The 12,720-nt window shown below is 50.1% G+C and overlaps 2 protein-coding genes across 16 annotated transcripts in view; one reads left to right on the plus strand and one right to left on the minus strand.

The window, feature by feature from the left end:
* The window catches only part of SH3GLB2 (SH3 domain containing GRB2 like, endophilin B2), a 30,002-nt gene extending 21,041 nt beyond the window's left edge, over positions 1-8,961 (plus strand). For 3 of the 15 annotated variants that reach the window (XM_043987673.1, XM_043987676.1, XM_043987678.1), the window contains 8 exons: positions 576-587; positions 1,771-1,833; positions 3,676-3,699; positions 4,696-4,785; positions 5,588-5,688; positions 6,076-6,090; positions 7,095-7,335; positions 7,790-8,961. In XM_043987673.1, the coding sequence (XP_043843608.1) occupies positions 576-587; positions 1,771-1,833; positions 3,676-3,699; positions 4,696-4,785; positions 5,588-5,688; positions 6,076-6,090; positions 7,095-7,335; positions 7,790-7,897 (654 nt within the window). In that variant the 3' untranslated portion in view covers positions 7,898-8,961. The remainder of the gene's footprint in view (positions 1-575; positions 588-1,770; positions 1,834-3,675; positions 3,700-4,695; positions 4,786-5,587; positions 5,689-6,075; positions 6,091-7,094; positions 7,336-7,789) is intronic. The other 12 variants (XM_043987674.1, XM_043987679.1, XM_043987682.1 and 9 more) reach the window with 8 other exon arrangements.
* Positions 8,962-9,735: 774 nt separating this feature from the next.
* NUP188 (nucleoporin 188) overlaps positions 9,736-12,720 on the minus strand; it is a 49,288-nt gene continuing 46,303 nt past the window's right edge. Inside the window, exons 37-44 of the mRNA XM_043987672.1 lie at positions 12,423-12,581; positions 12,061-12,198; positions 11,575-11,649; positions 11,222-11,437; positions 10,949-11,080; positions 10,783-10,856; positions 10,481-10,610; positions 9,736-10,343 (exon numbers count right to left, since the gene is read on the minus strand). Coding sequence (XP_043843607.1) covers positions 10,167-10,343; positions 10,481-10,610; positions 10,783-10,856; positions 10,949-11,080; positions 11,222-11,437; positions 11,575-11,649; positions 12,061-12,198; positions 12,423-12,581 — 1,101 coding nt within the window. The 3' untranslated portion in view covers positions 9,736-10,166. The remainder of the gene's footprint in view (positions 10,344-10,480; positions 10,611-10,782; positions 10,857-10,948; positions 11,081-11,221; positions 11,438-11,574; positions 11,650-12,060; positions 12,199-12,422; positions 12,582-12,720) is intronic.

The raw sequence follows: 12,720 nt of genomic DNA on the forward strand, positions 1-12,720 counted from the left end.
CTCCCCTCCTGGTTACCTGTATTTAGAGGGCCCTGGGGACCCCCCAGATCCGAGACACCTAAAGAGACCCAGCCAGAAGTTTTCCCTCCGTTCTTATTCCCTGGTTCATCCCCTAGGGGGGTTTAAACCATAACCAGGAGGAGGAAATCAGGATTTGGGGCTCCCAGGGGACCAGCTGGAATTAATATTCTCAGGCCTGAGTTAGAGGAAGTGGGATCTGATCTGGTCTGTGCCTCCTGGTCCTGGTGAGATAGTCTCCCTTGAGCCCGCTGGGCCCTTGGGGAGCAGGATATTCAGACTTTGGGGCCGTAGCCAAAAGGACAGGTCATCCCCAAACCCCATCTGCCCTTCTGCCCCTCCCTGGAGGATATCCCTCTTCCATTGCCCAAGGCTCCCCGTGCCTGGATCTCTTCCAAAGTACCATCTCTGTGAATCCGTCCACGTCTGTCCATCCTGTCACCTTCGACAGGGAAGGAGGGAGATGTCTCTCTGGGGCCTATTCCTGTAGCTGCCTGCGCTGTTGACTCACTAACTTTTTTTGTTCTTTTTTGGTCTGCTTTGGTAACTGGGCTCAGTGTGAGGGAGATGTGAGTATATCTGTGTCCCAAGTGCTGTGCTGCTTTGCCATTTTAATTTTGATTGTTGTTGTTGTTTCTTCTTTTCACCTTTCCCCAAGGGGGCCCCTTGCCCAAGCCTACCTGAAAGGGTGGTGACTGAGAGGTGGGCACATCGGGAATGGCTAATGGCTCCCTCTGCCCCTGTCCCATAGAGGCCATTAGAATGTGGCCCCCGACATTTGGGCTGAAATGGGTCTTCTGGATAGTTGGGAGCTCATCTGGTCTTGGCTGCTTGGTGGCCCAGTCCTCCCTTTCTTGGAAGCCCCAGGCCGCCTTGCAAAAGAACCTTCGCCTGGTTGCATCCTGGCCTGGGGCCCCAATTTGGGAGAGGCAGGTGCTGTCTTTAAGAATTGCTGTCACGCTCTGGTCTGATGGGTACATGGGTACATTCCTCAGACCTGTCCATGTTCCATTCACCCAGCCCCATTAGAACAGAACCATCTCCATGGAAGGGAGTGGGGAGGGAAGGGGTCTGTTTCATGATCCAAGGCTTGGGGAGGAGTATGCAGCATTGGTGGGATATAGTGCATCTGTTGTGGCTTAAGTGAGTTGAGGATCCCTGGGAGGGATGGAGGAGAGTACAAGGGCTGAGGTCTGCTGGTAGAGTCCAGAAGGCAGAGCCCCTGCCTCCCTCCCACCCCAAGGTCTCTCTCCCTTGAAGGAAAGTATGGGGTGGGGGTGAGGGTTCTGACGCCTGACCCAGAAGTCTTCAGTACTCAGCCATAGGGACTTCTCTATACCTAGTGCAGTGCCTAGCACATAGTAGATGCTTAATAAATGCTTATCCAGTGATCCTTTGACGCCAAAGGCCTTTCCAACACAGACACCTGAGAAGGCCTTGGAGTTCCAGTTTATCACCTTTGGCCCTGCAGGGGGCTGCTGAGCCAGGGGCCCACTCCTCCTCGGGTGGGCTGGGACAGTCACCCTCAGTGGGTCAGCTGAGGTTCTGAAGTGGGGGGGGTAGGGTTCAAGTTCTCCCCCCACAGTACTCTTCTGTGGCTCCTTCCTCCCCCAGTCCTTTCTTTGGGCTCTGTGTACAACAGGCATTGCCTGTGAGGGTCTGGAAAGGGCACTTCCCCTGGCTCTAGCTTCCTGGCCCCAGTGATCTCTGGCATGACTCGTCCATGAATTCTGTTCCCCTCCCCAACCCCAGGCCGTGCCTGATTTTCAGGAGACTAGACCTCGTAATTACATTCTCTCTGCCAGCGCATCCGCGGTAAGCTCCTCGTCCTACTTCCCCATCCCTCGGCTTTCCCTCCTTCACTATGCTGCCTCCCACCTCTGAGCAGGAAATGGGGATCCCAGTGGCCAGCTTTCTTTCCCTGCTTTGAGGCCCTAGAGGGGGGTTGAAGGGAACTTCACATCTAGATTGTCAGAGGGTGGCAGAGATACTGGGAGATGTCTTCCCTGGGTCTAAGTTTCCCTTCCCTATGACCCTTCCCTCAAGCTCCAATGCTCTTTGCCCAGAGAGGGTGCAGAAGTGCCAACCCCTCCCTCACTCCTTATTTATCTACCCCATGTCCATAGCTGTTAGCCTATATCCCATTAAGAGCGAGGAAATGTGGCATAGTGGACGGAGTTCTGGACTTGAAATCAGGAAGATCTGGGTTCCAGTCCTAGTGATGATTTGGCCATGGGCAGAACACTTAACCGTCCTCATGCCAGTTCCCTCATTTGTAAAAAACAAGATATTCCATGCTGTGCCTACCTCACAGAGTTATTCTGAGCCTCAGAGGAGATGCTGATTGAAAAGCACTCTGCAAACCTCAAAGTACCATAGAAATGCCAACTATTATTATCAACATCAGGAAAATAGAGTGTTCTGCCCTTGCTGAGCGGCTCCAGAGCCCCAGGAAGAGAGAAGCCAGAAGTCGCGTCCCTGTCCAGGAAGTCAGTCTTGTAACTGATTCAGTAGCTTCTCTGGAGCTCGTGCCCACTCTGAGGACCAAAGGGATTGGGGCCTCAAGCGCTCGGGCCAGACACACCTCCAACACTGACACAAAATACAAATGTCCCTCGCCAAGCAGACCCCAACAACCCAACCCTACCTTCAGGGAACTCCAAATTCTAGAGTTTTCAAGGATGTGTGTGTGGAGGGTGGGGGGAGAGGGGCAGGGAGGAGGAGCGAGGGCCCTAAGCATTCCATCCAGAGTCATAAGGGACCAAGGTCCTGGGCCTTGGCAATGTGGTCACTGGGCAGGGGGGGGGGAAGGACAAATGGAAGCATTCCTGGGAGATTTTCCCTTAAGTCTCTGTAGTCCGTAAACCCCCTCCAAGATCCTTTTCATTTCTATGGACATGCATATGATCTATGGATCTAAAACTTTCCACCTATATATGATCCTATGATTCCCTATGTTTTTCCCTGGTCCTGACACTCTTTGGAAGGGAAAAGAGGATTACTTGAAAGAAAAGGGCCTCGTTGTTCACATCCTCCTAGTCTGTTGCCAAGAACTTCCTGTTTGTTCTCCCTACTACTACCCTACTGGGGCCAGGAATGAATTCCCATTCAGTGGATGGGGAACCAGAGAAATGATGCAATGGGCTCAGAGTAATAGTGAGTTGGGGGCCACTGCCAGGCCTGGAACCCTGGTGTCCTGCCTCTCAGGCTGCCAGATCACTATTGCTCCTTACCACAGAAAGGGTCTGGGCCCTCAGCAGAGAAGGGCTGTCACCTCAGCTCAGGAGTTTAGTTGACCAGCCATACTCTATGCACTTAGAAGCTTACATTCGTTACAGTAGAAGAGATTTAGGTCAGGTATGAGGGAGAACTTTCCCAGTGATAAAAGCGACAATGTCAAGAGATTGCTGAGGGAGAGCAAGTAGTTCTTTCCTCCCATGCTCATTCCTCTCTTCCTTGCTTTTCCTAAAGGCCATGCATGCAGCATGTCGGACTGCCTTGTCCCCTTATGCCCAGCTGCAGCCCCTAGGATGGAGGGATGGGGTGGCGGGATTTCCAGAAGGCCAGGGCTGCTGTTGGGCATTGGGCCTTTTGGGGGTGTTGGGGACTAGACCAGTCTTTCATCCATATTGATGTCTCCTGTTGTGGTCCCTACAGCTGTGGAGTGATGAGGTAGATAAGGTAAGTGTTCCCTTGAGGTGGGGAATGGTGGGGGATTGGGAAAAGTACCTCTAGGGGCTGGGCCAAGTGGCAAACCCAGGTTTTAGTCTTGGCTCTGGCCCTGAACTAGGAGATTTCAAAGAAGTCAGTTTCATTTTTCTGGGCCTGTCTCAATTGAGAAATGAAAGGATGGGACTAGGTGACCCCTCTCTGTTATGTTCTGCAGTCCCCCTCTAACTCCACTAGTCCATGTTCTGACATTCTGTGGTCCAGCCATCACGTCTGTGATTCCAGAGCATGATTAGATTCTGGGCCTAAGGGCAAAGAGGGAATGTTGAGGGACCCCAGGAGATTGAGGTTGATGTCTGACTTGCTTAGAGAATCACATTCTTGTATAATGGGTAGCAGACTGCTTGCTTTCTCAATGGGTGGGGAAGGGACTGGAGCGGGGGAGAATATTTGGAATGGAAATTTTGTTTTTTGTTTTTTGTTTTTTTTAGTGAGGCAATTGGGGTTAAGTGACTTGCCCAGGGTCACACAGCTAGTAAGTGTTAAGTGTCTGAGGCTGGATTTGAACCCAGGTACTCCTGACTCCAGAGCCGGTGCTCTATCCACTGCGCCACCTAGCTGCCCCTGGAAATTTTAAAATAATGAATATTTTTTAAAAGAGAGAGATTCATGTCCTGGGGGGGGGGGGTTGAGGCACAGTTCAGAGTTCAGAACAAGAGAAGAGGGATCAGCATAGAAAGGCTGAGTTGGGAGGAGAGGGAGATGTCTTTATCCCCAGGGAGAAGAGGCCCTTCTGGTCTCCAGCAGGTGAGAGGAGAGCAAAGTTCCCAGGGGTAGGAGGCTACCAGGTGGCAATGCTAGTGCCTAGCACATTTATTCAGGCCCTTGAATAAATGCTTATTGAATGACTCATTGAAAGGGAATAGAGGAGGGAGAAGAGGAAAAAGATGGGGAAACTCATACCCTCTGACACTTTACACTCCCCACCCCCACCCCAATCTCTTCCAGGCAGAGCAAGAACTTCGTGTGGCCCAGACAGAGTTTGATCGACAGGCAGAGGTGACTCGTCTCCTGTTAGAAGGAATCAGTAGTACCCACGTGAGTGTCCCAGACACCTTTGTGTTATTTTTCAGTCTCCTGCCCCTGGTCCCCAAAACTCAAACCAAAATCCCAAGTCAGGTAAAGGTGTTATGAACTCACAAAGCAAATACCGATGGGAGAGAAAACACACTAAAGGAATCTAGGAGAGGGCAAAACTTAACGTGAGAGAAGGAATCTCTAACTGTTGGGTTCCAGACATTAATGAAAGGTAGACTAGAGCTATGTGGAAGGCCAGCATTGTGGCTAGCATTAAAGAGGGAACCCCACTCAGAGGAGAGGATATCCTTATCTCCAGAAGGAGTAAACATTTAAGTGCCTACTATGTGCCAGGCTCTTTATAAATATTAGCTCATTTGATCATCACAACAACCCTGTGAAGTAGATGCTATTATCCCCATTTTATCCCCTGAGACAGACAGAAGTTAAGTGACTTGCCCAGTCACAAACCCACATTCACAGAGCCAATATATGTATCAAAGGACTTGAACTCAGGTCTTTGGGGATTTAAACTCGGGTCTTCCTGACTTTCAGACCCAGTGCTCTATCCACTGAACTACCTAACAGCCTCAGGAAACAAGCTGAAACAGGAGAAACTACTCCCAGAATAGTGGTCCATGATATCTCTCACCTAAAATGTAACATCATTCTTAGACTTCCTGGCAGGGGTATAAACTAAATTCCGTCTCCGCCCTTCTCACATCCAAGGGCTCTTTTCTGCTTCCCCCTGGGTGTGTGTAAAGTAGCAGGGGAGGGGGAGGGAAAGGGAAATGATGGTACCTTGGCCTTTAACCTCTCCCAGGTGAATCACCTTCGATGCCTCCAGGAGTTTGTGGAGTCTCAGGCCACGTATTATGCCCAGTGCTATCGACACATGCTGGACCTTCAGAAACAGCTGGGCAGGTGTGCAGCTGGGAGTAGCTGGGGTGGGTGGGATGGGATTGGAGAGGGAAGGAAGGAGGGAGGACTGGCTCATTCATTCACAGGCCAGGAAGAAGCCTGGCCTAGTACCAGGGCCACTTGACCTGGAGTGATTACTTATTTTGGCCCACCCCGAAGTAGGGGAAATCGGACCTTTGGGGTGGTCTCAGCTTGGAGTTAGGATGCTTGGGTCCCTTCTCTGATGCTGCTCTCCACCCACAAAAGGAGCTAAACCCTCCCTCCCCTCACTCAGGAGCCTCAAGGAGTCAGGTCTGGAAAGTTCTTTGGAAGGGAGGGTAGAAGGGAGGTAGGGGGCAAAAAGGACAGTGTTTTTCATATGTTTCTCTTGCCTTTTTCTCATGCGACCAGCACTCAAGGAGTGATGTAAGTATGGGTGGTGCAAATCTGCCCTCGTGCTTGGTTAGTGACTGTTCACAGGGACATCAGTAACCTGGGCACCTACAGATGAACCTGGAAGATGGCTGCTTGCCTCACTGGGAATAGACTACTTGAAGGTTCACTAAGCTCTGGTGGGGGAAGGGGAATTGTGGCTATGAGTCCCCATCTTACAAGCTCAACCCTATCAAGTGATTTCTCCTTCATGATCCCAGAGCACTTCATTCTCTTTTTTTCATAGCGTAATTTGTATTACATAGTGTGTGTATAGATATGTGGACATAAGTATACACACATGTATTTATATAGATATATGTATATATGTATATGCCTTGCCTCCTGTACCCTACTAGACCGTAAGCTCTCTGAGGGCAGGGACTATCTTATTTATGGTTGTATCTCCCATAAGGCCTAGCACAATATCTTATACATATATAGGGATAGGAACAGGGACTAGATCTATGATTTCACTGGTATTGGGAACTTCCTCATGAGGAAACCACCTACCATCACAGATTAGCTCTTTCCTTCCCTGCCTTTTAGAAATTTGGCAAGGGCAACAGGCTGTTAAATGTCTTGCCCACATTCACAGAGCCAATATGTGTATCAAAGGACTTGAACTCAGGTCTTTGGGGTTCCAACGCCAGCTCTCTATCCACTCTGCCATCCTAACATACATTAGCTGATCAGTAAATATCTTTCAAATGAAAAAAGTCAACCAGCATTGGTTTCATGCCAAGCCCTGTGCTCCTCTACACGGTAGAAAGGAATCCCAGTTCTTGACCTCAAGAAGCTCGCAACCAAGTTAGTGTGAATCCCGTCTCCTTCATTAAACAGAAAGCATGGAGTTGTACAGTAAGACACTCTTGTTAAAAGAAGGGAGGGAAGAGCTTTCTCTATGGGCCTCTCTAAAGGAAGGCCCTGGAAACCTGAGTTTTCCTACCTGTTTCCATTCAAATTTTAAAAAGAATCCTTCCCTCCTTTCCCTCCAGATTTCCGGGCACCTTCGTGGGCAACACTGAACCTGCCTCCTCACCTTTGAGCAGTGCCTCCCTGGCAACAGCTGCTGCCACCATCCCGGTGGTGCCCACTGTGGTAGGCATGTCCTCCACAGGAGAAGCTGCCATCAGCTTGGATGATGTGGCTCCACCTGCTAGTGGTACCCGAAAGGCCCGGGTGTTATATGACTATGAGGCAGGGGACAGCAGTGAACTGGCTCTACTGGCTGATGAGGTGGGCTATTCCTCTAAACATGTGGAGGGAGGGGATCATTGGTAGGAAGGGATTGCAATAAATTTTTTTTGGTGGGGCAATGAGGGTTAAGTGACTTGCCCAAGGTCACACAGCTAGTAAGTGTCAAGTGTCTGAATCCGGATTTAAACTCAGGTCCTCCTGAATCCAGGGCTGGTGCTTTATCCACTGCACCACCTAGCTACCCCCGGGACTGCAATAATTCATTATCTTCTGATGATGTAGGGAAGCAAGCAGAGCCTAGCTCCTTTCTGTCCCCATGGCCACTCTAGGGGTCAGAGGTCAGACTCATGGGCAGGTAGGTGCCTTTCACTAGATCAGGGCTGAGGGTAAGGAAGGATGGAAGCTGAGATCTGCTAGGGTGGGAGTCATCACTTAGGCCCTCTTTCGGTAGAGGGTAACTAGGGCTCTAATCCTACCCTCTACCTCTCTTCAGCTCATTACAGTCTACAGCCTTCCTGGAATGGATCCTGACTGGCTCATAGGGGAGAGAGGCAACAGGAAGGGGAAAGTGCCCGTCACCTACTTAGAACTGCTCAGTTAAGCAGGGCTCTGGGCTCACCTTCTGAGGGCTGCCACGGCTCCCCACACCTTCTCCCATCACTTCCCACTTTCACCCTCAGGTGGGAGAGAGAAGGTGGGGGAAGGAAAAGGGTGCTGTCCCTTTACTCCTCTCGCTTCATCCTACTGTCTGTGCATTCATGACCTTGCCCAGATCCTGGCCCAGGGTGAAAGCTGTGTGTCCTCCCTTCACTGTCACATACATTCCATCAGGGAACAAAGGGGTCTCAAAGTCACTCCTAGTCCCTGATTGTGCTTCTTCCCTTCCACTTGAGGGACAGAACACTGAAGGCGCCCCCCCCCCCCCGCCCCTTACTGCTTTTCTCAGCCCTCCTGCCTCTGCCTCTAAGCTTACTGAAGGAAGTAGATAGCCAGGGCTCGAGGGAGGAAGCTAGGCCTTGGTTGGGGAATCTAGAGAGAGGCTAAGAGCCATATGAGTTGGGGAAGAGCCTGGGCCCTGAGGAAAAAAATCGGTCTTGCATGCAAACCTTCCTGCTACCTTAAGATAACTTGCTTTGAAAGCAGGAGGTCCTCACTGGTGCTTATGGCTGCGGGGCCAAAAGCCCCTTGGGATATTGTAATTACCACTTCTTCTGGAGTCCAGGCTTTGGCTAAATCCCTTAATTGCCAAAAAGAAAAAGGGGCAGTTAAGTACTGCCTATGTGGGCCCTTGAGGGCCAAGGGGGGTGGGCATTGTAATGAAAGTGATCTGGGCTGCTCTCAAACAAGGAAGTTGGAGAATGCTCCTCACTCACCTTCCTAACCCACACCCCATCCTAATCCCTAGGGGTCATCACAGGGACAGGGACTGTGGTGGTCTGGGTGGTCTCCTTTACCACTGTAATTTCAGTCAATACACCTTAAGCGCAGCACCCTTCCTCTTGCCCCTCAGGTAGGTAGTCAGGCAAGGTCCCTTTTGAGGTCCATCCCTTTGCTCTGTCTCTAGGCCTCTCTCACACTCACTTTTTAACTGGCATTTTTACTCCTGTGTCAATGCCTGGCTGCTCGGCCTCTTGTGAATGATAATAAACCATCTGTAGTGCACAAGCTTCTGCATTCAGGCTCCTTTTCCGTCACCAGCCTCTGGACTGGGCCAGAGCCACTCTCTTCCCGTGGTGCAGTCTGGGCCACAGCCTCTTGAATGTTCTGCTCACAGGGAGGGTAAGCTGTATTTACCAGCCCCAGGGGATGATGAGTGGGGAAAAAAAAACCTAACTGAAAGCATATACATTTGAGTGGGTCATTTGTATCTTCTGGACTGCTACAGTCATTATACAGCACTATGGGAGTGAAAAGGACGAACCTAAGAGCATGTCGGGGGAAAGGTCCCGGAGTGGGACAAAAGGGAAGACTGGCCTTGGATGTGGGCACTTCCTCCTTACCAAGTTAGACGGTTCACTTCCATGAGAGCCCATTCCCTCCCACTGTGTTCTCAGATTCGACCATTATCACCCAAGTTGCCAGAGAACATCCCCACTGGGGTCTCAGCATAGCACAACCTTCAAAGGAGACTTAGAGGGGCACACGTGTATACTGCAAGTCCAACTGTAACCCTTTGAAAGTCTTCAAGAGGCATAGGGGAATAGAATGGCCCAAACCATCAAACAAAGATGCATTTCTGTGTCAATTTAAAGCTTGTAAATGGTATATCTCATTTGAGTTTTGCATGTACTGCTTGTGAGGGTATCACAGGTATTATTCCCATTTTTCAGATAACAAACCAGTCACCCAACAGTCAAATATCATAAGTGAGCATTTCTGGTGCCCTCCCCACCAAGTCATGTGGCTCATACTACAAGTTGTAACAACATACACCATGCCTGTGTCTATAAACAGTGTTTTAATATTTGTATAAATAGAGCAGTTACAAAAAATGCAATACCACAGCACATAAAGAGCCGTTTCCAACCCGTGCACACGGCCTCTTGTCTTGGACTGTACATGGCGCACACACCTCTCACCCAGCTGGCAGTGGGCCTGGCTGCTATGAGCAGCAACGAGGAATGCTCACAGGAAAGGAATCTGCTTTTGTGGGGTGTTTTTATACAAGTGTCTAAGAAAACAGATCCTCTGATTCCACTCTCCTCCCCCCAGCCCAATGCTGACATACAAAAATAAGGACGGGTTCCCTAGAGAACCTGCTTGGACCATTTGTTTCCTGTTAAGAGGTGCTTTAGTGGGGGGTGTTTTCTTAGGCTAACAGCCCCTAGGCTGGCTGGAAAGAGGAGTGGCCTGTGGGAAAGTCAACTGCCCTATCTCTGCACATGCTGGACAAAGGCCTGGACTAGTTGAATGAGAGGTTCCTGGCTCTCAGGGCCTGCTTTGGAAGCTGAGGCTGGCTTGCCTTGAGGTGAAGGAAGGACTCCAGCAGCTGGAGAAGTAGGGGCTCCACGACGGAAGTAACGGGAAAGGCTGGAGAGCAATGTACTCTGTAATGGAAAGGGGAAAGAGTAAGGACCGATTACTTAGAGGAGTCTGTAGCTGTACTATGAAAGTCGACAAGGGACAGGGTGTTGGAATCCCTAAAGGATTGCTTCCCTCTTTCCCTGCCCAAAGCCCTCCATACCAATTCTGAGCTGAGCTCCTGCTTCATTCGTTGTTTGTCCCTGGGGTGCACAGCTGGGTCCCTCAGGTAGCGCACGGCCTGGGAGATGAGCAGGTAGAAACAATTTTCCATTGTAAACATCAGGAGGGACCTGTGAAGGACAATAGACTAGTTGGCAAAGGTAGACAATGGGGAACAAGGATGAAGAGCCAAAGACTAAGAACTGATGAAAATTTCCCACCCATCACCAATAGGTTTCTGCTTCAGATTAAAAAACAAAAAAGAAGAAAAGATCAGGCGGTGCTATGAAGAAAAGGTCTTACTTCAGTGTTCTGATCCCCTCCACCTGTGTGCTCAGCCCCACAGCCTGGGACAGGGGTTCCTTTTTCTTGTCCAACTGTAGGGAGTGGGGGAAACGTCAGACCCAGAAATAAAATGCAGAAGGTAAGGAAAGTCTGGTAAGGGAGATATTCTAGGCATTGGACCTACCTCTCCCAACATGTTGAGGGCCACATTCACTGTGGCCAAGAGAGTCCCAAAAGAGGGAGCCACGTCAGAGTCGAAGGTTGGGGTTGTGAAGCTCAGGGCAAAAAGGATGTTGTATTCAGCAAGGTCTAGGGACTATGGAGAAGGAAAAGATGGGGGAGATCATCAATCCATTCCTAACCCTTCTGCTTCCACTCCCTACTCAAAAACACAGCATCTGCTCCCCATGCCCACTCCAAGTCTTTTCTCTTCTGCTAAGACAAAAGGGCTGGATACCTGGTCCAGAAGGATCTGGCAGACATCAGGGGTGAAGTGGCGCAGGGCAGCCAGTGTCTTGCTGAGAATTTTCAGGAGGCTATACTGCACCATGCGCAGGGCCCTTTGTTCTGCAGCCTCGCCATCAGGGTTAGCCTGTTTTGAAGTCAAAGGCTGGGGGGGGCGTTGGACTCGAGGAGTCACAGCAGAGGGCATGGCATCAGTTCCATTTTTGTTCTAGGGTGGGAGAAAGGAACCAGGGATTACTTCCTCCAAGAACTCTCTGCATCTCATCCAGGGTTGGAGTAATTCTGGGTAACGATGTTGGCATTGGAATAAAGGAGTGACAAATGCAATCCTGGAGTTACCCTCACCTGTAAATAGTGCTGCAGCATCTTGCGGCTATGCAGGAGGGAGGTGCAAGCCTGACACAGGTAACACAGATTTACCTAGAACACACCAGGAAAGATGAGGATGGGGCAGGGAATGGGGGAAAAATGGGACATTTTTTATCAAGAGCTTTAGTCAGGTCATTCCAGTGATGCTTGTTGTCCCTCAAATACTCAGCCTTTGCAGGATCTCTGATAGGAGAAAAAGTACTTTACGGAATAAGACACACAAATCCCAAACCTTTGCTCCTTGGGGTCTTTGGGTTTCACCTTCATATGATCTGGGATCCCAAAAGATGTCTATCCATAGTGCAAGTCCAGGTTGAGAGCCCCAACGGCCCCTGCTGCTTGGAATAAGCACTACCCCCATGCTCTTAGGAGCCCTGGATTTTGCCTCTCTAGGAATATAGACCTCATGACATACACAACTAACCTAAGCCAGCCCAAGAGAGAAACCCAACTGTCCCTTACCTGGATATCTCTCATGAGCTGTGGCAGATGAAACTGCCATTCCTTCATGAAGTTGGAGAGCTGCAAGATGAAGCCTACAGTGTGATCGGCTTCCTCTAGGCAGGCCAAACTCTGCACTGTCCTTACTGCATTGAGGCACTGGAGAGGAGAAGGACTGGGATGAGAAAGTTCCCAACATAACTTGGTTGGGGTTATCATATATGGAGCGTGGATTGGCTAGATGGTGTTTCTAACTTCAGTAAATCCTCTAAGAGGCAACCCTGCCCCTCCTTACCCTTGTATCACACTAGACTCCTTTCCATCTGACCACAGATAGGGATGCCCTGGGACTCACAACTCCAATAAGTGCATGGAAATTTCACCTGCAGGATCCGCTCTTGGTGAACACCCACAAAGTCCAGGGCTTCAGTCAGGAAGTTATAACGTAGAGTTTTCAGCAGACGTTCCATCAAGGACATGGACAGGCGGTAGACTCCAGGCCAAGAGGGGGCATCAAGAGACTTTCGAGAAGTACCAGGAGTCTGGGTAGTATAAATGGGATAATGGGACAAAGCAGCCTAGCAGCTCTATTCTCATCGGGACAGAACATCCAATGAGCTGGGCCGATAAACAGAAAAGCCTGTATGTGCCTCAGAATCTGTGACAGAAAGCGGGGCAGCT

Source organism: Dromiciops gliroides, chromosome 2 (assembly GCF_019393635.1).
Source record: "Dromiciops gliroides isolate mDroGli1 chromosome 2, mDroGli1.pri, whole genome shotgun sequence".
In the NCBI taxonomy this organism is placed as follows: Eukaryota; Metazoa; Chordata; class Mammalia; order Microbiotheria; family Microbiotheriidae; genus Dromiciops; species Dromiciops gliroides.